At 60.9% G+C, this 24,748-nt stretch overlaps 3 protein-coding genes across 5 annotated transcripts in view; 1 reads left to right on the forward strand and 2 right to left on the reverse strand.

Moving 5' to 3' along the window:
- Window positions 1–11,461, forward strand: part of PICK1 (protein interacting with PRKCA 1) — a 16,297-nt gene extending 4,836 nt beyond the window's left edge. For all 3 annotated transcript variants that reach the window (XM_024761591.1, XM_024761592.1, XM_024761593.1), the window contains exons 5-14: window positions 1–119; window positions 1,922–1,988; window positions 3,208–3,297; window positions 5,672–5,725; window positions 6,475–6,537; window positions 7,498–7,631; window positions 8,025–8,117; window positions 8,939–8,989; window positions 9,985–10,129; window positions 10,606–11,461. In XM_024761591.1, the coding sequence (XP_024617359.1) occupies window positions 1–119; window positions 1,922–1,988; window positions 3,208–3,297; window positions 5,672–5,725; window positions 6,475–6,537; window positions 7,498–7,631; window positions 8,025–8,117; window positions 8,939–8,989; window positions 9,985–10,129; window positions 10,606–10,880 (1,091 nt within the window). In that variant the 3' untranslated portion in view covers window positions 10,881–11,461. The remainder of the gene's footprint in view (window positions 120–1,921; window positions 1,989–3,207; window positions 3,298–5,671; window positions 5,726–6,474; window positions 6,538–7,497; window positions 7,632–8,024; window positions 8,118–8,938; window positions 8,990–9,984; window positions 10,130–10,605) is intronic.
- Window positions 11,462–13,651: 2,190 nt separating this feature from the next.
- On the reverse strand, window positions 13,652–18,069 carry SLC16A8 (solute carrier family 16 member 8). Its single transcript, XM_024761630.1, has 4 exons — window positions 17,856–18,069; window positions 16,981–17,124; window positions 15,918–16,739; window positions 13,652–13,968 (listed from the first exon to the last, which is right to left on the reverse strand). The coding sequence occupies exons 1-4, from the start codon at window positions 18,067–18,069 to the stop codon at window positions 13,652–13,654; spliced, it is 1,497 nt and encodes a 498-aa protein (XP_024617398.1).
- A 2,021-nt stretch (window positions 18,070–20,090) lies between these two features.
- The window catches only part of BAIAP2L2 (BAR/IMD domain containing adaptor protein 2 like 2), a 27,398-nt gene continuing 22,740 nt past the window's right edge, over window positions 20,091–24,748 (reverse strand). Inside the window, exons 9-14 of the mRNA XM_024761509.1 lie at window positions 24,583–24,728; window positions 24,193–24,415; window positions 22,020–22,178; window positions 21,479–21,686; window positions 20,970–21,013; window positions 20,091–20,566 (exon numbers count right to left, since the gene is read on the reverse strand). Of these exons, the coding sequence (XP_024617277.1) occupies window positions 20,491–20,566; window positions 20,970–21,013; window positions 21,479–21,686; window positions 22,020–22,178; window positions 24,193–24,415; window positions 24,583–24,728 (856 nt within the window). The 3' untranslated portion in view covers window positions 20,091–20,490. The remainder of the gene's footprint in view (window positions 20,567–20,969; window positions 21,014–21,478; window positions 21,687–22,019; window positions 22,179–24,192; window positions 24,416–24,582; window positions 24,729–24,748) is intronic.

Genomic DNA, 24,748 nt, shown 5'->3' on the forward strand with positions numbered 1-24,748 from the left:
ACACCCCAGCCGCGCTGGATGGCACCGTGGCAGCTGGCGATGAGATCACCGGGGTCAATGGCAGGTCAATCAAAGGAAAAACTAAGGTGGAGGTGGCCAAGATGATTCAGGAGGTGAAGGTAAGGGCTGCTACGGGACCTCCAGCCTGCCAGAGGGCCTGGAAGGGGGGACTGGCCCTTTCACAGCTCCCTCCTCGGTGCATCAGGGTCTGGGTCACATCCCGGCTCCGTGTTCATTCAGTAGATACTATTTATGATCCAGGACTTGTGCTGGGCCTTGGTGAGAGAGTGGGCACCAGGACTGAAAGGTCCCCGTCCTCGAGCTCCAAGGGGAGCTGTCAGACAGAACCACTCCTCAGGGCGGGCCAGTGCGTCCCCAGTCAGGGCTGGAGCCGAAGCTGGAAGTCTGAGGTGAAGCTACCTGGGTCAGTAGACATCCAGTAAATGTCCACTGGGCCATGCTGGGCCCAGGAAGTTGTAAGAGGGAAAGAGGGACCCCTCCGTACTACCCCCGTCCCTGTAAGAACTTTCAGTCCCCTGGGCCCTGGGGCAGCTCCTGGTCCAGCGGATGGTCTCCTGTTCTGCACTCTGCCTGTTCCCGGCTTCCCCCTCCCTGCCCCCGCTGCTCCAGGCCAAGGCCTTTCCCGCAGGGCCCCTCCCTCCCTGAATGGCAGGGAGCATTCTGGCCAGTCCCGGAAGCATGCAGCCCTTTTGCCATTTCCTAGGGATTTTTGCTGCTAGTAGCTCTTGGGAAACCAAGACAGTGAAGGAGGTGCAAGACCACAGGATGACCTAAGAGTCTGAGAGTCGAGCGTCCCAGCTGTGTGTTGAGCTCCCTCACCCCGTCCATCCAAACCTCTCCTCACCTCCCATCCGTCCTCCGTGTCCTCTGTACTGTGTTTCATCCTGGCACAGAAGTGGGGTGCATGTGCCCCCTCTGGATCCCCTCCCTCATCCCCCCATCCCTACTCAGCAGGCCTGTGTCGCGCCAGCCCCTCACGTTGCCCACAAGAACAGGCGCTTTCGGTGTGTGAGCACAGCCTTGCCATTGCGCAGGGACTCCCCAGCTCCCACGTCTGGGTGCCACGCAGAGATACGGCCCCTACTTTACTGGTGCCCAGAGTGGGGGGGGAGGATTTGCTCGTGGTCGCACAGCTGGACCAGAGCCCAGGTCTGACTGCCGCCGCGGCACTCCTTCCTTTCCCCACAGCTGCTCTCCACAGCGCCGTGCTGCAGCCCGAGAGCCTTTTGCATCTACCCCGATTCACTGCTTGGGGTCCCTTAGGAGGCAATCTTGAAATCCTGTTTTGCATTTGAATGGATTCTGTCCCAAGTTCAGAGGTCTTAGGATTTCGAGAACGAGAGAGAGTGACCTGGGTGGCCTCACGTGGTCAGGGGAGGCTTCTTGGGAGGAGCGCCACCTCTCTTCCAGTCACTAGACTGCAATTCATGTAATTTCCCGGAATTGCACCGGCCTCCCTTGCTGGCCTCAGGCCCTTGGGGGCTGGGGCTGCCCCTGCACCTGCTTCCTCCATCCCAGCACCAGGCACAGAGAATGTGCTGGGACAGTTTGTGGAGCGAGTGGAGGGAGGATGGGGATGGTTTAGAGCGCGGGAGAAGATCCTCTGTGTGTCAGGACGAATGATGTCGCAGAGCTTTGGAGTGTGGCCATGGCATGGGGGTGGCGGGGGCACAGGACACCAGAGGTCACCAGGCTGCGAGCTCAGTGTCAACAGGGACCTGGTCTGCCCCTGTCCCTGCTGATTCTCCAGGGCCTGGCGGGTGGTGAGAGAAGGAGGGACCTTTTTCCAGGGCTCAGGATTTTTTCATGACCACAAACTCCAGTGAAAACAGGCCTCTCCCGGGAAGGGGCTTGGGGTCCGGGGGACTCCGTCACCACTCTGCTCGTCCTGCTTTTCCAGGGGGAGGTGACTCTCCACTACAACAAGCTACAGGCGGACCCCAAGCAGGGCATGTCCCTGGACATCGGTAAGCCGAGCTGCGGCGGTGGCGTCCAGGGGCCCCATAAGGCCCGTGCTGCCTCCTTACGGCCATGCATCAGTACTCACATGGATGTGGTCTCTGACTCTTCTGACCAAGCCGATCCAAAGGGCCTGGGAGGACCCAGGGGTGCTCCCCCTGCAGCTGGTCCCAGGAACCTGTCCCTGGTTTCTCCCTGCCCTGTGTTTTACCCACCTTCCCCCAGCCACCTCCTCTAGGACCTTGCTGCCCTAGGGTTGTCCTTTGTAGGGCAGCCCTCCAGCTCACCAGGCCCAGTCCCTCACCCTTCTGAAAGGGAGGGCAGCCCAGCCCTGGCCTGGTACCTCATGCCCACCTGCATACCCCTCCTCAGCCCTGGCCCCTTCTACGCACCTGCTCCCAGAAAGGCTCAGGGTCTGAACTGGACCTCAGCTTTGGGACAGAAGCCAGCCCTTCTGCCCATAGCATGCCGTGGGACATGTCGCCTCCTGCTAGGGGGTCTGGGCCTTGGTTCTGTGGAAGTTGCAAGGCTCAAGAGCTGGACAGAAGCTTCAGGGTCCTCTGGGCCAGACACTTCATTCCAGATCAAGGCCTGAGATCCAGAGAGATGCTGTATCCCCTGGGTGAAGGCACACCCAGATCTCCTGGCTCCGGGATCCAGCACCCTTTTCCTACACCCTTGGGCCACAGCCTCCTCCTGGTTTTTAATGAAAGAGGCTAAGGGCCGATCAAGTCTGTCCTGGAGGTTCTTCCTCTAAAACCCTCTGGTCCCATCCTAGTCGCCTTCCAGGGACCCAGTATGTGACCACATATGCAGCAACCGAGTCTGGAGCCTGATGCCAGTTGTCACTGATGGTGCCTCTGCTCCCGGAAGTGGAGGAGAGACGGAGGAGAGGTTCTCCGCGGTCGGCCTGTCAGCTGGTATCAAGCCTGGGCAGCTCTGGGCTCTCAGTGGTAGCCAGTAGCCACTTTGAGTGCCAGGCCCTTGGTTAAGCGCTTTACATATTTACCCTTCCAGGCTCCCAGCGCCTCCCTCAGGTAGAGAGTGAACAGGGCGGGGGCCCAGAACCCCTCACTGGGACCCTCCCTACTTCACAGTAACCCACACGCCAAACCCCGGTTCAGCCCCTTCTGCCCCTAGTGTCGCTCCCAGTGAGTCGCGATGGGGCGGGGATGGCCTGGGGGCCCAGACTCTACCTCACTGAGTCCCTTTCTCACCTGGTCCCAGTGTTGAAGAAGGTGAAGCATCGGCTGGTTGAGAACATGAGTTCGGGGACCGCAGATGCTCTGGGCCTGAGCCGGGCTATCCTGTGCAATGGTGAGTCCCCTCCTTCCACCCCCTGACCCTCGGTCCCGGGGACTCAGGCCCAGGCCTCAGGGGCAGGGGCACCATGGCTGCCCACCAGGCTGCATCCTTGGAGGCCTCTCCCGCTCCCAGAGCATTCACAGTAGTCAGCGTAGGCATCTTACAGCCAGTGTCTTCCATTCCCCAGCAAGGATTCACAGGCCCAGGTCACAGATGAGACAAATTCATGGTGGGGAGGTGCCTCCCTCCAGCTCCCCAAGCTGGTGCCTTCGCCACTGCCCCCAGCTGCTCTCACGCAGCCAAGGCCTCCCCACCACCGCCCCACGCCAGCCCATTTCCACCCTGTGCCCTCTTGTCACCCCAGCATGCACTGCGCTGCTCCCACACTGCCCGCTCTGCCCCGCCTCTCTCCAGGAGGTGGCGCTGCTGCCCGCATCCCAGGGCTGGAGGTGGCTGCCCGCCTAGGGCTGGGGGAAAACCGCGTACACGCACATTCACGCCCACGCATTTGCGCGCGCGCGCGCGCACACACACACACACACACACGCTCTCTCCCCAGGGGGCCAGTGAAGCACTCGGTCCTGCTCCTGCTGTCACCAGCCTGAGTTTATAAATAGCAGCAGCTCTGCTGTGTACGTGTGGGGACAGATATAAATACCTACGTACATTGTAGGCTCAGCTGGGCACACTGGGCTTTATTGGCTGGGATGCAGGGGAGCGGGGGTCTGAGCTTGTTCCAAATGGGGTACAAAAGTGGCGGCTGCTATTTCCAGCTTCTTGGTGTCTATAAATCCCTGTTACTGTAGTTACCATGCGTTGGGATGAAATTAGAACTGGTTGTTGTGTTTTTCCCCCCAGACCTTGCAATTTCCCCAGCCTTAAATAGGGTTTCTAAAATTGAAGCTGTCATGATGTCCCATGACCCAGCTAAAAACAACAGCATGGCGCTTACGTGGCTCCTTCCCTGCCAGGCTGGCCAGGGGCCAAGGCTCTGGGGAGCCAGGGCCTAGAGGCCAGCCCAGTGGCTGAAGCCTCCTGAAGACCTCCGAGGCGCTCCCTTCCAGCCCCCAGAGCCCGGGCCTTCCTCCCTGACAGCCCAACACACAGCCGCCTTCTCTGCCCAGAGAAAGGCCCAGGCCCGGCTTCTGCTACTCCCCTTCTCTCCTGCCACTCTGAAAACCCTGGCCCAGGTCAGCACAGGAGCCTGGGGGGCAGAGGGCACCCCAGCCTGCATAGCCCTCGCTGTGTGCCTTTAGGCAAGTTGCTTTACCTCTCTGTCCCTCGATTTTCTCTATAAGATGAGCAAAGTAGTCTCTGCCTCCAAGGCTCATGTGGAAGAAGGACTGAGCTGCGGGGAGGGCACTCAGTAAGGCCAGGCCCTGTCCAGGAGGTGCCGGGCAAGGAAGCCACCGACATGGGCCCTGCCCTGCATTTGCTGCTAGTGCCCCCGGTGGGGAGTTGGGGGTGGACCTCAGCCCTGTGGGAGTGGAGGACGGTGCCACTCGCTGCTGGTGGGAGTCCCACCCACCCCGATCTGGAATGCGGCCCCCTCCCTGGCAATCCACTTGCTCTCGTTTTGAGCCCTTGAGGTGAGGCAACTGCCCCTGCCCCTCAGCTTACAGCCCTTACTGTCCCTGCCCGTCGTGGCCTGGCCACTGTCGCTGCTGGACTATAAGCCTTGAGGGCACAACTCAGATTTCATTCACCACGGTCATTCCTGGGCCTAACGGGGTCCGGCGCACAGCGGGTGCTCAGTAAACTACCTGTGAAGCCAGCGAAGATGATCACCAGGGCCCGCTCCCATGCAAGGTCCTCCTCAAAGCCCTCGCTGAGTTTCTCTTCCCTCCCCGATTGCTCTCGCCTCTGAGCCGGCCGGTGGTGGGGGGCTGCCTTGGAGCCTACCTTAGAGTTGTTGTCGAGGCGGCCCGTCTCTGCTGCTTGTCTCTGACTGCCTTGCTCCTCGGCCATCAGCAGGGAGTTGTTACGAGTCCCAGGGCCTTGACTGCCAGCCATGGGCCTGCCTCCTGCCGGCCATGGGGAGCCACCCGCGGGCTTGGCCTTGGGAACGGCCCAACTGGTTTTCACTCCTGATTTCCGGAAGTACCGGTATCCTCTTCACCTTTCTGCCCCTTCGCTGTGTCCCAGCCTGCTGGGGTGGCGCTTATCTCAGGAGCATCCTGAGGGCTGCCCTGCCTACCTCCACTTGTCTGGGTGTGCCAGGCTCTCTGCAAAACACCAGTGAGCCCAGCTGACCCTGAGGTGCCAAGTCCCCTCCCTGGGACCACGTCCTGTGCTGCTCCTCTGGGGGCGACCTTGCCCCTCCCAAGCCTGGCTCAGGTGACCTGTGGGTCTCTCCCCTGACCCTGTGGCTCTCTGATCCCCACAGATGGGCTTGTCAAGAGGCTTGAGGAGCTGGAGCGGACCGCCGAGCTGTATAAAGGTGGGCAGGCGCACCCTCTGGCTGGCAGCCCCATGGTGGGTGGGGTATCCCAGTCTGGAAAGTGCCTGGCACTGGCTCTGCCCTGGGGTAGAGCTCTGGAGCCCTGCTCTAAAGATGATGGCAGTGGGGGCAGAGTGCGAGCCTATGCAATTCTAGGACCATGGCCGTTAAATATACTTAAGGAAAAAAAATCTTAAGACATACTTCTTTTTTTTTAAATAAATTTATTTTTGGCTGTGTTGGGTCTTCGTTGCTGCTCGCAGGCTTTCTCTAGTTGCAGCGAGCGGGGGCTACTCTTTGTTGCGGTGTGCGGGCTTGTCACCATGGCTTCTCTTGTTGTGGAGCACAGGCTTTAGGCTTGCGGGCTTCAGTAGTTGTAGCACACGGGCTCAGTAGTTGTGGCTCGCGGGCTCTAGAGCACAGGCTCAGTAGTTGTGGCGCACGGGCTCAGTTGCTCGGTGGCTTGTGGGATCTTCCCAGACCAGGGCTTGAACCCGTGTACCCTGCATTGGCAGGCGGATTCTTAACCACTGCGCCACCAGGGAAGCCCAAGACATACTTTTTCTGATTGTAAAAGTAATACATGCCCATAAAAATCAAATAATGGCACATGTAAACCTAGCGAGAAGAGTCTGAAACCCAGGAACAGTGAGGGTCTCGGGGTGGGGTGGGTGTTTGGAGGCCGTGTCCTCGGCCAGTGTGGTCCCCACCATGTGCCCCCAGCCCCCTCGGTTGGGTCTCTCCCACAGGGATGACAGAACACACCAAGAACCTCCTACGGGCCTTTTATGAGCTGTCACAGACGCACCGGGGTAAGGATGCCCCACACCTGCTGCGTGACCCTGGAAAAACCCTTGTTACCCTCTGGGCTCAGCGCCTCCCCTACACCCATACAGTGAGGGTGCGGCCAAGCTCCTCCCTGGGGCCCTTCTCGTGCCCATGCTCAGGCAGACACCGCAGCATCTGACCTCGGTTTGGGCTGGGCACTGTCTAGATGCTGGGGTGTAGCAATAATGGGGCCAGCGGGGAGCAGTAGACCAGCTAGTCTTTTTTTTTTTTGGCCGCACTGCACGGCTTGTGGGATCTTAGTTCCCCGGCCAGGGATTGAACCTGGGCCCCCTGCAGTGGAAGCGCAGAGTCCCAGCCACTGGACCGCTAGGGAAGTCCCCTAGACCAGCTTGTCTTCTGTGGGGCACAGTTACTCCTCCGGGCCCTGTCCCGTCTATCTGTACTGCCGCTTACTATGTGCGAGGCCCTTCCTTATTCGTGATCTCGTTTCCTACAAGTTTGTTACTTGTTGGGCAGGGCAGCTACAGTTAACCCCGTTTTGCAGTTGGGAAAACAAAGCCCAGATAGAAAAAGTGGTCACGCAGCTCCTTAGGGGCAGAGTTGACCTAAGGCCCAGATTCCCAGACTAGTACTCTGCCCCCAGACAACTTCACCTCCTTCAACCTTGACCCAGCCTTCTCCATGGTCTGGTCGCTGTGGGGAATGAGGGCCAGCTCCCTTGGACGTAGACCCGGCTTCCTCAAGGTGTAGACTCAGGTGTCTACACCGGAGTCTACATTCCCTGGGGATGTAGGTCCAACTCTCTTAGGGGTATAGATTCACCTTTCTTGAGGTGTAGACCCATCTCCCTTGGGACGTAGACCTCGGGCAGACCTTGGCCTCCAGCCTGCCACACCCCCCGCCTTGCTTCTCCCCAACAAATCCCTGGCTTCTCCGTTAAGGGGTCAAGTAGGGGCAGCCTTCAGGACAAACTTGTCACGCAGCCTTTGGGGACGTGTTCTCCGTGATTGGGGTGCGGGAGCCCCAGCCAGCTGCGAGCGAGGCTTTCGTGAAGTTCGCCGACGCCCACCGCAGCATTGAGAAGTTTGGCATCCGGCTGCTGAAGACCATCAAGCCGGTAGGTCCCGTGGAGCGTGTGTGTGTCAGCACGTGATGGGGGAGGGGGCGGTGTGGCGAGCAGAAGGGGTCCTGTTCTGGACTTGGAGCACCGGGGGGCCGGCTCTGGCTTGGTGTCCTACACAGCTGACCATGCGTGAGGCACTCCTCCTCCGCGGCCTCAGCGTCGACCTCCAGGCTCTTTTCTGGCCCTGGCTCCTCCGGAGTTACAGCTTGCCCGTGACCTGGTCTGTCTTCTCGTCCTTGAAACGGACAAGGCTGTCCAGGAGCCTTTGGCTCTGACATCTGAGTCCACTAGAAGCATTGACACATCAGTGCCATTCCTTGCCACCCTGGCCAGCCTGACCCCTCTGCCCATGGGGGCTTAAGTGTCCGCCCCATCCTCCCCTTCCAGATGCTGACGGACCTGAACACGTACCTCAACAAAGCCATCCCAGACACTCGCCTCACCATCAAGAAGTACCTGGACGTGAAGTTTGAGTACCTGGTAAGTAGTCTCCAGCTTCTGCTGGGGTGTGGGCCTGGCCTGCTGGGGTCAGAGCCCACCTGGAGATTTGCCTCTCCTCGGTCAGCTACACGGTGGTTAGCAGGGCAGGGCCAGAGTCTCGGTCACATCTGATTGAGGAGGTGGGACCAGGGGCCTAGGAGGTGCTGGGGAATCAGGCAGCAGCCTAGGCCCTGCTTCAGCTGTCCAGAGGAGCCCCTGGGAGCCTGGGGTGGGTAGAGCCCTCACTCTGGAGCACTCTGACCCCATGGGAATCCTTTTGGTCACTTTTAACAATGGATTAGACTAGGTCAGTGGTTATAAAGTGGGTACCAAGGGATGTTAATGAGTTTTATGTTCAAATAATAATTCTGTGGTGAAAGGAGATGAGGAGAAATACTCCATCAAAGAGGCCAGGGTCCTTTGCTTGAGGACTTGTCAGAGCCTTTGGTAGACCCATACGTACCATGGGTCTTCAGGGGCCTTCCCAAGCTCTTTGGACCATGGAGCCTTTTTTCCCAGAGCATCTCTTGGGACTTGAGTGTGGTAAATGCTGGGCTGTCTCTCAGGCCCTTTCCACCCTCCGAGATGAGTGCCCTGGCTGTCCTGAGCCTCCTGAGCGAAGGCCGGTCTGACTGAGGGGCCAGCCTCTGCCTGACACGTCTCAGTCATCCCAGCTGGGGGTGCACAGGGCCCACGAGGCCTGGCACACCGGCTCCTCTGGGTGGCCGAGGGGTACAGCGTGGCATGGGAGGAAGGGGACGTCAGGGTGGGCACCCAGGTGGTGCAGCCCCTCCGACAACCTGGCTTCACCTGTCCCACAGTCGTACTGCTTGAAGGTGAAGGAGATGGATGACGAGGAATACAGCTGCATTGTGAGTGCCACGGGGTGAGGGAGCGTGGCTGTGGTATTGGAAAGGCTCGGGGTACACAAATCTTCCCCTGCCTACGTCACAGAGCCCCAAGAACGGGCTGGGTCTGCCAGGGATAGCAGGTGGGCCAGGCCAACCCAGGAGAGGCCTGGGGGTTTGGCCAGGCTCTTGTTTCTGGAGGTTTGGGGTGATTCCCCCACCCCTGGCCCCTCTGGGCCTTGGAGTGCTGGCCAGCTTGCTGTGGGACACTCCCAGTGCCTGCTCCCAGACCAGCTGTCCCCCAGACTTTGTGGGGCTCTTGCAGGGAAAAACTGACTTTCCTCACTCCTGAGAGGTGGTGTTTTACTTCTTTTAAATTTTTTTTTATAGATTTTTAAAATTAAAAAAATTTTTTTTATGTATTAATTTTTGGCCACGTTGGGTCTTCGTTGTTACGCGTGGGCTTTCTCTAGTTGCAGCGAGCGAGGCTACTCTTCACTGCTTCTCATGACAGTGGTTTCTCTTGTTGCAGAGCACGGGCTCTAGGCGCATGGGCTTCAGTAGTTGTGGCTCGCGGGCTCAGTAGTTGTGGCTCGTGGGCTCTAGAGCGCAGGCTCAGTAGTTGTGGCTCACGGGCTTAGTTGTTCCACGGCATGTGGGATCCTCCTGGACCAGGGCTCAAACCCGTGTCCCTTGCATTGGCCAGTGGATTCTTAACCACTGCGCCTTCAGGGAAGCCCGTTTTTAATATTTTTGGTATCAGGGTCCATCTAGGACTAAATATTCATTTATTTAATATGGCAAGGGTTTGGGTTTTAGGTTGTTTTTTTCCACAAAGCTATCACTAAGCGCTTCTAGCAGTCCTGGCGCCTCAGAAATGGTAGCTTTGAAGAGTGCCGTGCTGTGCAGGGGTGTGAACCCGAGGGTCGGCTCTGCGGCCTCCCTGCCCCCACCCCCCTCTGCCCCAGAGCAGGCTCCCCACCCCGCCCAGGGTCCCTGATGTGCTTCCCCTGCCCCAGGCTCTAGGGGAGCCCCTGTACCGCGTGAGCACAGGCAACTACGAGTACCGCCTGATCCTGCGCTGTCGCCAGGAGGCCCGCGCTCGCTTCTCCCAGATGCGCAAGGACGTGCTGGAGAAGATGGAGCTGCTGGACCAGAAACATGGTGAGGGCTGTGGGCTGTGGGCAGGCGCCCGGCCCGCGGGCCACACCCTGCCTCGGGCAACCCCTACACCATCCTCTCCCCATTTCACAGCTGGGAAAACTGTGGCCCAGAGAGGTATAGTACTTACCTGAGCTCCCAGGGCCAGCACATGGCAGAGCTCTGAGTCAGACCCAAGATGGGAGCTTCCTGGAGCCTGGCCTGGGTGGGACTGGCCGTGCCCCGTGGGCTCCTTGGGGTGTAGTCCACCATCCCACCACCCTGGCAGGCCTCCTCCACTGCCTGACTGGGAGCTGGGAGGCGGCCTGGGTTCTGTGCAGGGCTGGGCAGCCCTGGCCTTGCCCCCTCCCGGGGCACGAGGGGTCAGTGAGGTGCCCAAGGAGGGTCATGATGGGATGCCCAGGAGGGCAGGGAGGGTCTTCTCCACGCGCAGGCAGCCCCGGCCCACTGGCGCCCGTCTGCCTGCCCTCCTGCCCCAGTCCAGGACATCGTGTTCCAGCTGCAACGCTTCGTGTCCACCATGTCCAAGTACTACAACGACTGCTACTCAGTGCTGCGTGACGCCGACGTCTTCCCCATCGAGGTGGACCTGGCCCACACCACGCTGGCCTACGGCTTCAGCCAGGATGAGTTCACTGACGGCGAGGACGAGGGGGAGGAAGACGAGGAGGACACGGCAGCCGGGGAGCCGTCCAGGGATGCGCGAGGGGCTGCCGGGCCCCTGGACAAGGGCGGAAGCTGGTGTGACTCCTGAGTGCCCCCTTGGGTGCGGATCTGGGGGGTAGGGCGAGTGGGAGGACGGCAGCATGGGAGCGGGGGCAGGGCTGCCGCACAACAGGGTGGCGCATGAAGGCCTGCTGGCTTGGGGCACCTGCCTCCCTGCTCCTCTGTCCCAGCACAGCGAACCCTGGCGCCCGCCCAGGAAAGGCACCGGGCCGTGGCCTGGGACCTGGACACTGGCCCCTCCACCTTCCCTCCCCACCTCCCCAGCCAGCTGGAGAGCTTGGTCTCTGGACCTGCCTTAGGAAGGAGAAAGAGGGCAGAAAGGAAGAGGGGCTGGAGGTGGCGGGGAGTCCAGGAGCCGTTCCTTGTGGGCACCTCCACTGGTCCCCCGGAGACCTGCCGGGAGGGGGCGCGGGTGGGCCGCCGAGCTTGGGACCAGGGTTTCACGTGCACCCTCACCTTGCCCCAGGCTGGCCCCACCCCAGTCCACACTCACCTCGGCGGCCTTGATTTGTTTTATTCCCTCGCTCAGCCACTTCCCTGGGGAGGGGCTGGGCGCTGGGCCTGTACTGAATAAACACAAACCCAGATGGAGCTGGGCTCTTTGCAGTGGCCTCAGACCCTCTCTCCCCTCGACGTCCCCCTCTTCTGCCCCCTGATCACCAAGGCAGGGCAACAAGGTTTACTGACATTCCCTTTATAGCACTGACTCCTCACAGCAGTTCTGTGGATTAGCACTACTGTCCCCATTTACAGATGGGAAACTGAGGCTCAGAAGAGGCTTGCCCAGGGCCACATGGTGTACAGGGACAGAGTGGGATCTGGACTCGGATCCATCAAATTCAGAAGACTCCACTTTTCCCCATGTCTCCCAGGCTTTCTGTTCTGTGGAGCCTCTTACATCCTCCCTTGTCTTTGATCCTTCAGTGCTTCTGGCCATGAACTCAACCTTTATCTGGGGAAGGGCAGGGCAGATACTGGGTCAGGAGGACCCGAGGCCCCAAACTGGGGAGAGTGTTAAGGGTGCCCCAGCCATTCGAGGTCGCCTGTTCTGCCAGGCCCAAGGGGAGAAGCCCAGTGGGCGGTACCAAGCTAGTATCCCAGGTGTCCGGCTTCACCTGGACAGTCCCAGTGCACACCTGTGGTCCTAGTGTAACTATTAATAGCGGCCCTTTTCACTCTCAAAGTGTCCCTGTTTGGACAATGAAATACGTGCTCATCCTGAGAATGGGAGGGGTGCAAGAGGGTGTGAGAGGTGGGCAGGGTCCACAATGGCCGGGGCGGGGGGTCCCGGGCAGTGACCTGAATGGGATCCTCAGGCAGGATTGGGAGTGTGGAGAGAGGGATGGGCTGTCACCACGTAGATCCCCTAGAACTGTCAGACTATACCACCTCCCTGAAGGGGCAGCCAGTGTGGAGGCCAAGGGCACAGACTGCATCCGACAGCCTAGGTTCCAGTCATAGCTTCTGTGACCCTGAGCTACCTCCTCAGTTCCTGTGCCTCAGTTTCCCTATCTGAGTGTGGCTAATGAGGGTACCTACCTTCCTGGGTCCTGACTGAGGATTAGATGAGTTGACATTTGTGAAGGGCTTAGCACGGTGCCTGGCACAGTCAGTGCTCTGTGAGGATTTGTTAAAATAAGATGTAGTCACTGTTGTAGTGGCTCAGGGGAAAGCTCAGACACGGTGTAAGTTGGCCGGGCATCTGCAGGGGCTCCCCACACCTTCCTGGGGCATGGATGGAAAATGAGACTAGTGGGGAGGGGGTCACCAGTGGAATGGGCTCCCCTGAGGAGTACAGATGAATGGAGTCAGGGCCTGTGGTGGGAAGGCTGCTTCCTCCACTGGGCCCCAGGTCACCAAGCTGGTGATTTGGAGGGAGGGAGGCAAGGAAAGGGGTGTCTAGTTTGTGGGAAGAGAATGAATACTTAGATCCCTAAACCTTCCTAGCCAGGGTGAGACCTGGAGCTCCCTGCACTTGACTCAAAGTGCCATTGAGGAGCTATCCCTGGGACTCCACTGGCGGGCGGGGGAGCAGATGCCAGGGTCCGCAGTGGCGTCCGTAGGGACACGTGTCCAGAGCAAGGGTCCCAGGACACCCGAGTTTATCCCCTAGAGAGAGGAGACCCAGAGCCGGGCTGGAAGAGGGTCCCTCTTAGGAAGGTGAGGGGGCAGGGCAGGTGCCGTTTCCCCCTCCGCCACCCCCCTGCTGTCCACAGGATGGAGTCAAAGAGTCAGGCACTCTCCACCTCCAGTGTGCGAGAGGAGCCCGGGGCTCAGGGCCAGGATCCAGCCCCAGCCCGCCACTCGGACCTGCGCTCTTTCTCTGCTCCGGGCTGCTCCAGCGGGAGGTGCTGCCAGCGAGAGCTTCAGTGTACAGCTCCGAGCAGCGGGGCTGGAGCGGGACACTTTCCCCTGCTGTCCTCCACCTCTGCCACTTCCTCCCCAACACCCACGGCAGGGGATGGGGGGTGGGGAGGCGGTTGGAGGGCCCCAGGGGGAGCCTCTCAGACTCCCTGCTAACCCATCCCCAGGTAGCAGCCAGAGGCGCAGGAACAGAAGCTCTTTCAGCTCAGCTTTATGGACTTAAGATTGACACAGGCCCACGCCCTGCCGTGCACAGCAGCTTCACTGGCGGGGCCAGGGCCAGTGGGCAGAAGAGGGAGGCAGCTCCCTGCACGGACCCTGGCGGTGACCACCGGAGCAGCCTCCCGTGTGCCAGGCCCTGTGGGGGCAGCCGGGGCTCTGAGAGGGGAAGCCCCATTCCTGAAGTCCCTGGCCACCCCACCTAGTGCCCCCGCGCTACACAGACTCGGAGTCTAGCCCCGGCTCTGCCTCCATCTCGGGTTCCGAGGGCCCAGTCCCTGGGCTCGGCACCGCCAGGGCTTCGAGGCCACCGGGCTCCTCGGCGCTGGTAGGCAGGGGCTCAGAGTCCACTTCGGCCTCAGCATCCTCCGTGTCGCTGGCCCCGCCCTTGGTGCCTGGGCTGGGCGTGGCGTCCTGAGAGCGGCGCAGGCAACACTTGGTGGCGACAGCCATGAAGACCCCGGCCAGGGCCACCTCAGAGCCTGCCAGGTAGAAGATGATCTCGTAGTTCTTCAGTGCGTCCACCAGGCGGCCTGCGGGGAGGGCGGATGGGGAGGTGAGGGTCTGTGGGGGAGCCCACCCTTCACACCCACACCGTCAGATAAGGGCAGTGCTCTTGGTGGGGCTCACGGGTAACACACACACACACACACACACACACACACACACACACACACACACACACACACACACACACACACACACACACACACACACACACACACACACACACACGCCCTAGTCTTTGTTCCCATTTTACAGATGCAAAAGTCCATGAGGGTTCTGCCATTTGAGATCTTAAAACCGTCGCTTCACCTCCCTGGACCTCAATTTCTCAAGTGATATGGGGCCTTTGGTGAGGTAGCACTTAGCTTACAAGGGACCGCCCGTCCTCGGGATTCCAGCCCAGCATGTACCCTGGAACTTGCCCAGCTGGGGATATTTGACCCGGGAGTGGGGAGAGCACTGGGCTTAGCCCTGCTCTCCTGGGGGCCCCCAACTCTTGTCCTTTCCACTTAACCTCCTTGGTCTTCAGGAGCCTGGCTCAGCTCTCCCCGCAACCCCCAGGCCTCCCCCCTCGCAGGAGGCCCCGTGTACCCAGGACTGAGCTACCATTAGCATGGGGGCTGGGGGCAGGGCTTGTAGAACTCGTTTCCCTCTGTGTATTTCCAGGTTTGCTATCACAGGCACATGTTACTTTCATACTCGGCAAAATCTTTTACTTGCAAATCTTTCCCCGAAAGTGTGGCTCCTCAGTGAGCCCCCCCCTCTCTCGGAGGCATCCTTGTGGCCGTCCACACCAGGCTGTGACCTCTCAGTCTGTATCTCTGAGGCCTCGGGGAGGTTCCCTGGAGTCCTCCAAGCCAGCTGCCCGCCTGAGCCCCTCTGAGCAGTACCCCAAACTTGCCTTCCTGACCCCTGCCCAGCCAGCCAGTCCCGCCCCTTCCACACACAGCCCTGTGGTGTCCCTCACCTTCTTCTCACCCCACGTGCCTTCTCTGCCTATCAGATCCACCCCAGGGTCACCCAAGAAAATGGAAGATGGGTCCCTGAGCCTCTGGCTGGTTTTATAGCTTTTGGTGGTTGGGTTTGGGGGCTGCTCACACAGGGGTTCAGGTTCAGTGCAATTCCCACTGCACTGAAGTGGAAATTCAAGGTCAGGTGAGGTGACAAAGCTTGATGACGGCACTCAGCTAGCCCAGCCCTGGAAGAATGGGCAGCTCACCTCATCTCGGGTGCAGCCTGGGCCCTAGCAAAGGCAGCCCCCATCATTGCTCCATCCTACAGCCTGACCTCAGCTCTCTCCTGCTCACAGGCAGGCTTCCTGCTGTTTCAGGGATAACCTGACAACCCAGCAAGACCCTAATGTCCCCCACCCCCCCCTTTCTGATCCTAGCTCCTGCCTTACTTGTATAGGAACAGTGTCCCCAAATACTCCCTGTGCCCTCTCCTGGGGGGTCCTGCCCTGCCCCGCGAGACTGCCTTTATGCCAGCCCCTGCAGGAAGCCTTCCCCTACCACCTTGTCATGAGGATTTTCTATGATGTGTAGAGCACCCATCAGGCGGTGTGCACGGTGGAAGCCTCCCGTGCCCGCCTCTCTGTGAGCGTAATGAGCCCTCCCACTCTGCTCCTGGTTCCCCAAGGACTCTCCCTACTCCAGTCACCCTTAGAGGCTGGGGACACTAAAGCACTCAGATACAGTGTTTCAAAGGTATGGGCATTGAGCACTGGGCAGGGCCCCACTCTGATTCTGGGACTGCAACCTGTACTGGGCCTCTGGTGGTACCGCCTGGAGGGGAGGGAGGCTAACTGACCATGGTAATGGGAGTCTACCCCACCGGGCTCTCTCTCCCCCCTCCCCACCCACCATGGGTCCCTTCCCCTCTCTCATCCCTGGACGTTCCATCTGGGATAGGGAGGGGGCTTCCTTTGGGCTTAGGGGCACTAGGCCGCGTCACCCTCTCCTCCTGTGGCGCGCACCGGCAGAGGGCGGTCCGATGAGCACAGCCACAGCCTCGAGGAGTAGCACCAGGCCCAGCGCACTGGGGAATCGGGCCGCACCCACAGCCGCCATGAGCACCTCGAACTGCAGGGCGCCCACCATGCCGTAGGAGAGGCCGAAGGCGACGCAGAAGGCGACAAGGGCGCCGTAGGTGCGCGCGCGCGCGCTGCTCAGGTCCGTGAGCCCGTTGGCCATCAGGGCCAGGCTGAAGAGGTAGGCGACATGCGGCCGCAGGCGCACCAGGCCGGCCAGGGCGCCGCACGCCGGCCGCGCCACGATGTCTACGAAGCCCACGATGGAGAGCAGGAAGGCAGCCTCGGAGTCAGGCACGCCCGCGTCCTTGGCGTAGTTCACCAACAGGATGGCGGGCACGAAGAGCCCGAGCGCCATCAGGAACTTGGTGACGGCGTACACCGCGAAGGCGCGGTCGGCGCACACGGTCACGTCCAACAGGCGCCGGCGGGTCCGGCCACCAGAGGGCGCCTCGCGCAAGCGCAGTCCCGCGCTGTCCGCCTCCGCCTCCCCGGGAGCGTCGCCCGCGCTCTTACTGCGCGGCCGCGGCCCGGGTGGCGGCCGCATGACGGCGCCGCACGCGCAGCAATGCAGCAGGAGGCCGCCGAGCAGCAGGAAGCCGCCGCGCCAGCCGAAGTGCTCGAGCAGCTGCTGGCCGAGCGGCGACAGCGCCGACAGGAACACGGGGCTGCCGGCCGCCGCCAGCCCGTTGGCCAGAGGCCGCCGCCGCTCGAAATACAACCCCAGCATGATGAGCGACGGCTGGAAGTTGAGGGCCAGGCCCAGGCCTGCGGGCGAGGCGGTGCTGTGGCGGGCTCCCCGAGGGTGCCCCCACCCCAGGCCCCGGCGGGAGGGAGGGGCGGGGTCCCGACAGGGTGTGCAGACCCCGGGGTGGGGGGTGGGAACGGGGCCGAAGGATGAGGACCGCCCCTCGTGGGGAAACTGTGGACAAGAGGTCTTGCAGCAAGGGCTGCTGACCCCCACCTGCACCCCGACCCCCACGAGGAGGAGAGCAATGGGCGCCCTCACCTGTGAGCACCCCAGCTGTCAGGTATAGCTCCAGGAGGCGCGTGGCAAAGGATGCTAGGACCATGCCGGCCGAGGCCAACAGTCCACCCACCAGCATCACCGGGCGACAGCCAAAGCGGGTCACGAGGATGCTGGACACCGGGCCTGTGGGCAGGGCAGGATCACCAATCAGGCTGGACCCCTCTGTGGCAGACACTCCAGGCTTTGTACCTCCCAGCCTTGAAAGACGGCTTGAAGGAATGAGGTCACCCCCGGTTCAGAGAGGGCAGTGTTGTGGCCAAGGTCACTAGCTTGGCTGGGACAGACCAAAGAGAGCCATATGGGGGGATGCAGGGGAGGAGCCTCTATACTGGTCCCCAGCCCTCCTGAGAACATAAAGCAGAAGGGGCGGACCCCATTCGCTTTATTACTTTCACAGCTGGAATCACAGCTTGAGCCGCCTTCCTCCCCAGGCTTCCCCCATCCCTCTCCTCCACCCCTCCACGCTGCCTGGCCAGGATATCTCCAGCATCTCCCCCACTCCACAGGTGGTTAGAGCTTTGGGACTGGGAATCTTAATTAGATCTTAGTTTTCCCACCTGTAACATAGGCGGGTGTGGGTCTTTTGACAGAAATGGAGGGGCCGGCCCTTCCAGCTGGCCAAGCTTGACAGGTCAGCCACCTGGGTGCGGGCTCCACCTCTGGCCGCTGCCACCCTCCTGCCCTCTGCTCCCCTCTCCGGTGCTAATGTTTCCACAGGAAGGAAGGGGTTTCCATGCCCACCCCGAGGGGCCTGGGGGAAGATGCTCAAGGGGTCGGGTGTCTCCTGGTCCCTGATCCCTATTCTCAATCCTGGGCCTGGGGGAGGGGGGAGGGATCCGCGAGGGGGCGCTGACCTGTCCCGTAGAGCATGGCGAGCATGATGGAGGATACCCAGGCCGTGTCGCTGTAGCCCGCGCCGAAGTCGCGCATAAGCGCGCGGAAGAAGACGCTCACGGCCTTGGGGAAGCCATAGGCGAAACCGGTGACCACGAAGCAGGCGCCCAGCACGGCCCAGCCCCAGCCGCCGTCTGGGGGGCCAGGGCCCCGCCGGGGGCCTCTAGTGCCCATCGTCACCGCCTCTCCTGGAGAAGAGGGGACAAGAGGAAGCAGCGAGGGTCTGTAGCCCAGACAAGAAAGGGGGATGGAGACCCCGGTGTGGGGAAACTGAGGCACAGGGCTACCCACGGGAGCCCTGCTCGGGGAATGGAGCCAGGAGGGGAAACCGAGGTAGGACCTCACCCCGAATCTCCCCTCCTCCAAGGGGCGTGAAGGATGTGGGGTGGGTAATAGAGTCGTTCCCACCTGAGTCTTAACTTCAGGAAGACTCCCTCTGGAGGATACTCCTTGCCCCTCAGGACCTAGTAGTGTCAGGAGAGGGGGTTCGGATGAGTGGGAAAGCCGACAGCCAGTGTGTGACCGGAGGCATGTGTGGGCACCGGCAATGTCCCCAGGGTGTACATGTGAGGGTCTCAGGGCAACGGAACAAACAAGGTGTGGGGTGGAGGGGGAGACAAGTGCCAGTGGCAAAATGGGTGGAGTTCATTTTCCTCCTTGGCCTTGGGGTATGTACCTGATTTTTCTCAGTGATCAGGAATGTCTATTGTCATTTAGAAAATTATGAAAGGAAAACCAAAACATGTTGTAACAATGTTAGCCTCGTCCCAGAAGCCAAGGGAGCTGAGTTCCAATTCATCCCAGCTTAGCCATGGATTTGCTCCGTGACTTGGGCAGCTCCCCTCCCCTTGCTGAGCCTCAGTTTTCCCACCTGTAAGGTGGGTGACTGATCACCCCAGACCAGCTGGGGACCTTGGTGTGGGGAGGGTCAGATCTCTGGCTCCACTGGACAGATGCAGACCTTTGAGGGGGCACTGGGAGAGAGACCCTCTGCCCTCCAAACCCTTAGCAGCCCCCAACACCTCCACATTTCCAGAGCTCCACCCAGGGGTTCACACAGCACCCCTATTGCCCCCATAACAGACCAGGAGAGGGGCCTCACAGGTAGGCTAGACCAGCCCACAGCTGGAGCCTCCCTCCTCCTGCAACCCCTCCGTGCTGGGGTCTCCCGCCTGGCCTTGGGCAATGCCAAGGGCCCCGTGGGACTCTGCCCCTGCCCCACCAGGACCAAGTTCTGGCTTGGTCACCACAGCTGCAGCCACCTGAGGACCAGGACAAGAGGTGGTCCCTGACAGCCATCGCTGCACACTTACCTGAGCCGTCCCGTGGGTTTGGGTGTCCAGCCTCGCATCTCCTGAGGCCTGCAGGGAGGGGCCGCCCCACTGGCTCCCCTGTGAAAGCCTAGCCCGATGGGGGCCGCAGCTGAAGACTCCCAGGCTTCCCGCAGATCAGCCGCTCAACAGCTCGCTCCCCCAAGCCTCGGGCTTAGTGTTCCCCACCCCCATCCCCTCTAAGAGGCTTTCCACTGGGAGGGGAGAAGGGCCAGGCAGCCACCACAGCACAGGGCCAGGCTGGGCCACGTGGTGGGGCTCCCCGTCCCAGGCCCATCCAGGGAGAGCTAGAGATGGGGGGCCCCTTCACCGCCTGGAGCTTCGGGCAGAGAACACAGAGAGCCCTGCCCTGGGGGGTCCGAGTGGTACAAAGGGCACAGCCCTGCCCTAGAGAGACCCCACCAGCCCTAATCACCTCAATTCCTCGCCCACCCTCTGCCCCCAGGCCACATTCCAGGAGGGGCCTCCATGGCTTTCCCCTGGATAAGGCTAATCCCAGCCAGAGCCTGGGACTGAGGGGGGTGGGGATGGGCCAGAACAAAGGGTGCTGTGTCCCAGGGCACCGGAGGGTGACTTGCTGATGGTCCCAGGCCTCAGCCACTGCCATCCGTCCGGCTCTAGGGAACCCACAGCAGAAATGAGCCTGGGCCAGAGATGGGGGGATACAGCTTGCAGGAGTTAGGCCAGACCTAAAGACTTAACTTAAAATGAGGGATGTGAGGGGCTGGGAGTGAGTGAGGCCTCCCAGGGTACTGCCAGTGACATTTAGAACCTTCTGGACTCCCTTCTCCAGTGAGAGGTCTCCATCCCCACCCTGTCCCACCCTGTACCCCAAGTCAGACTCCACCAGTCCCGCTGCCGTGTCTCACTTGCTTTATTTCTCACCGTTTACAAAAGTTAAACAGGGGAGGTGTGTGGAGCAGGGGAGGGGGGTGTACAAGGGGCTCCTCCCCAGTGGGACAGAGAAGGGGGAAAGAGGTTGGGGGGCATGAGGCAGGCCCCCAGGGAGAGTCCGGGGCCCCTGGAGGGGAAGAAATGGTTCTGTCCCCCACTTCCGGCTGCTTTATTTTGAAGTCCGCAGACCCCAGGCCGGTGCCTTTGGAACTGCTCAGGCTGGGGCGTGGTCTGGGGAAGGGCAGCTGCCCCGGTACCAGGGCCCCGGCTCCTTGGATCCACTGCTGCTGCTTCTGCTGCTGCCAGCTCTGGGCAGCCCCCAGGCAGGTGTCGGGGGGACGACCTCAGACCCCTGGTGGAGGAAGGCACCTCAGTGGATGAGGGGCGCTGAGCGGTCATTGGTGACAGTGGGACGCAGCTTTACGGTGGCAAAGGGGTTTGTGCCCCTGTTGGGGGAGAGGAGGGGGTAAGAGGGGCCCAGGTCCCCAGCTGGCTGTGGATCCAGGGAAGGCAGCTGGGCATCTGAGCCAGGTGTCCCCCCTACCTCCTGTCCCCGTCGGTTCACCTCCACTCACGCCCACATTTGTCTCCCCTCCACAGCCCTCTGCTGAGCCCGGCCCCCTCTGACCCTCACTCAAGGACTCACCGAGGGAAGAGCTCTGGGGGTTGCTGCTCCCAGGACATGAGTTTCTGCAGTGAGCGGGGAGGGAGGGCCAGGTTTGCGGGGGAAAGAGCAAGAGAGCCCCTGCCCCACCCCCCACTCCCCAATCCAGCAGGGCAGAGGACTGGACCAGAGGCCCCTGCAGCACCAGGCTTCTGGGAAATGAGGTCCAGCCTACAAGGACTCACCGAGGGAAGAGCTCTGGGGGTTGCTGCTCCCAGGACATGAGTTTCTGCAGTGAGCGGGGAGGGAGGGCCAGGTTTGGGGGGGAAAGAGAAAGAGAGCCCCTGCCCCACCCCCCACTCCCCAATCCAGCAGGGCAGAGGACTGGACCAGAGGCCCCTGCAGCACCAGGCTTCTGGGAAATGAGGTCCAGCCTTCCGAAACCCAAAATGCTGTGAGTTTCAGACTTGAGGAGCCTCTGGGCCAAAGTGCCATCTCCCAGGGCTAACACCGCCCCCAGGGGAGGCCTTTTCCAGTGCTCCCAGCAGGAGCCCAGGGCTCCCATCCACTAGAGGAATGCATTCCCCCCACCCTCCACCCCAGACTCAGAAGCCCATCCCACCCCTCCCGGCACAGATGGGCAGACTGAGGCTGGAGAGAGCCAATGGCAGGGCAGGGAGGGTTACCTGGTCTCCAGTCTTCCTGCCCACCGGACCACCCCAGGGTTGAGGGCAGACTGGGGGAGGGGGCTCACCTTGATGTCACTGGCCACCCCCATGCTGCCCATGCTACTTCGGCGGCTGCCAGGCAAGGGTGTAGATGCGGGGCTGGGGGTGCGGCTCGGGACCCGGCTCGGGGTTCGGGAGCGGGACTGGCCATCCCAGTAGTCTGAGGATGCTGTGGAGTTGCCTGGCCGGTCCAGGAGGTCATCAAGGCTGTGGCTGCCCCGGAGTGGGTAGGACCTGAGCCCAGAGAAAGGAGGGATGGGAAGGGGGTCAGGGGTCAGGCCCTGCTGCAACCCCCCACCCCCACCCCATCTGCTGGGCTCCTGAGCATCCTACATCCTCCTCCCTTGCCCCTGGGTGAAAGGAGACTTGGCTTGAAGGCAGTCCTGAGAGGAGGCAGAGGGATGGACACATGACCTTCACACGTAGAGAGATGGGGGTGCCCTTTCTCCAGGAGCTGAAGGAGGTTGGGCTAACTCCGGACTGCAGCTCAGAGATGCCCTTCCTGGTGGCTGGGGCCACCCCCCACTGGAGTCCCCGCCCCTGCCCCATCTCTGACCACAGCGGTACCTGGAAGGCAGCTCATTCATAGGGCTCATGGGGTTCATGGACGTCACTGGGTTCAAGGGGTTCGTGGGATTCATGGAGGTCACGGGGTTCAAGGCATTCATGGGATTCATGGGCAGCTCCTCCAGAGGCTTCACATAGGCCTCGGGGAACCAGCCGCTCCTGTGGGGTGGAAGCAAAAAGCCCGACAATGGTGGTCAAAATACCGTTTCTAAGAGGAGCAGATGATTACTGGGCACTGCTGTGTGCCAGGCCTGGCTCTAAGAGTAACTCATTTCATCCTCTGAAGGAGGTCTTTCCTGACATTCAAATTCACTCATCCAGCCTCATGTCCCACCAGGGGCTGGGGCGCCTTAGAGAGGAGGAACTGGAGATCCGAGAAGGAAAGCATTGTATCCACAGACATGATTACAAGGGTGAGGCAAAGGGGACCGGTTGGGGGGACCAAAGGCAGCTGTAGGAGCCCAGAGGATGGGGAACCAGAGCCGGGGGTGCCTGGCTACCAGCCCTCCACCATAGGCCCTCTGGTCCCGGTGACCCCAGCCACCCTGCTCTTGGAGTCTTTGTCTGGCTGGAGGCTCATTACTGCATCTTCAGAGCAGCCAGGGTTGAGGGAGAGGCGCTATGATCCATGTTCCTTAGCCTTTTCGGACTCCACGGAACCCATTAGACTCTTGCAGAACATCTGGGAAAGTGTTCTCCAAACAGCCACCTTAGATCCCCAAACCCGATCAATAACATTCTCACCTATAGGTAACTGGAAGCTATTTCAAGTCAAACTGACAGAGTAAAACCGTTTCAGAACGTTTTACTTCTGTCTTCACCATAAAGTGCCTACTGATGAAACTTGCCATTGTTTTCCCTAACCTGAGTCACAGAAAGAATAACGATGTCCCAGGAACGCGGTTTGAGAGCTCAGATCTGGGTGGTTTTATAATCAGGTCCCCAGGAGGTTTGCTACACACCTGTTTTGGGGACTTTCAGGGAGGCACCCTGCTCTGCCCTCTGATGCGGGTCTGCAAAGCAGGTGTTTTTTCCACTACTCGTGTTCTTAGTCGCGTCTCTACCCACCGGCTCCTCTTTCCATTCCTGATCCATGCGGTCACCTGCCATCCACCCATCTATCTACACGTCATCCCATCCATGCGTCACCCATCCATGATCCATGTGGGCAACCACTCAAGGACCACCAATCCACTAACCCAACCATCAGCACTTGCCCACCTGCCCGCCTCTCTATCAACCCACCCACACACCTCTCCAGTCACCCATTAATCGATACATGCACCCCACATCCGTGCATCCTCCCATGCCCCCTTCCATCTACCTATCTGCTCACAGGAGCACGCATCCACCTGCTCACCCCATTACGCCCTCATCCATCCTCCACCTGTCCGTCTACTAATCACATGACCATCTCGGCAAGCGCCCTCACGTGCACTTGCTGACTTCCCTGTCGACGCTCCATTCATTCATCCCCTCTTCTTGTCCTCGTTCATTCCTCTCTCCTTAGCGTGAGTGGGCGTGGGCACCACACAGTCTCTTGCCCATAAAGCCCTGTGGGGGACATTGCCCGGCTCCAGCAAGCTCCCACCTTCCCCTTTTTCTTTGGCAGAAAGAGTGATCCCTGCTTTCCTCCAGGCTTACCGCGACTGCAGTGTACCCCCTAGCCTCCCCCTTCTACTCATGGTGTCAAAAGCAGCCCGTTTATGTTCTTTAAGGATTTCCACTGCGCCTGACTGCAAGGAGGTGAGCACACTCAGCTTGCAAGGTCCCAGCACCGGCCCTGCGCCTGGCCCCCCTCTCTGTCCATTCCCTCCGTCAGAGCTTGGCGGACTCCCTCAGGGTGGAAGGCAAGCTGCCCCCTCTCTTAGTGTAAAGCGCAAAGTAGGTGCTCAAGCAATAGGGTTTCTGTATTGTTCCCACTTGTGAGAGAACCTTCCCATTCCCTACCACCCTCTCAAGGGCCACCACCCTGAACTTGATAAAGAGACTCTTCCTACCCTCGTTGAATGGATGAGGAAACGGGTGTGGGACGAGGAGGGGATGGGGGATGGGGGATGGGTTGTTCGAAGGCCCAGGGACAACCTCCATCCTGGAAGACTCAGTTGCAGCTGAAGTCCAGGCTTTCCGGTCCTCCTTCCAACCCACCCTGCGCCCCGAGGCTCCTACTCACGTGGATGAGCCCTCCAGCTTGCCATAGAGCCAGCCATTCTGGGCCTCCGGTACCAGCACCTCCACAACGTCTCCGGCCGAGAAACGCAGCAGCGTGTGGTTGGCGCCCTCCGAATGGGAGACCAGGGCGCGGACTCGCCGGGCGCCGCCGCCGCCCCTGCAGCCCGGGCGCTCGCCGAAAGAGTTGGAGCGCGAGCGCTCAGTGCTGATGCTGTAGAGCGAGGCTGCCGAGGGGCAGGAGAGCGCCGCGGCACGTGGGTGGGAAGTTCTCCCTGGCGTCTACCCTCGATCCCTCCTGCTGCAGCGCAATCTCGGTTCCTCTTCCCGGCCCCGGGTCCCCAACCTGGGTACCTGGCCCTCCCTCTGCGCTTCGGGCGCCGGGGGTACTCACAGGCGGACGGCGTCCGGGGCAGGGACCGGCGGTCTGGCTCCAGCTGGGACGCGTATCTCGCCTCAGTGGGCTCGGGGCCGTGGGAGCCGGAGCCGTGCCGGCTGCGTGGGGAGCCGAACTCTCCCAGAGGCCTCTGGGGCTGGGAGGGGAGACGGGCAGGGGAGCG

The sequence above is a fragment of the Neophocaena asiaeorientalis genome, unplaced genomic scaffold (assembly GCF_003031525.2).
Source record: "Neophocaena asiaeorientalis asiaeorientalis breed wild unplaced genomic scaffold, Neophocaena_asiaeorientalis_V1.1 scaffold473, whole genome shotgun sequence".
NCBI classification, from domain to species: Eukaryota; Metazoa; Chordata; class Mammalia; order Artiodactyla; family Phocoenidae; genus Neophocaena; species Neophocaena asiaeorientalis.

Coding starts and splice junctions, on each gene's coding strand:
- SLC16A8 (XM_024761630.1), bottom strand. CDS start 18,069: ATGGGCACTAGAGGCCCCCGGCGGGGCCCTGGCCCCCCAGACGGCGGC. Junction 16,740..16,980: donor GACAGCTGGGGTGCTCACAG/GTGAGGGCGCCC, acceptor CCTCGCCCGCAG/GCCTGGGCCTGGCCCTCAAC. Junction 13,969..15,917: donor CATCGGACCGCCCTCTGCCG/GTGCGCGCCACA, acceptor CCCTCCCCGCAG/GCCGCCTGGTGGACGCACTG.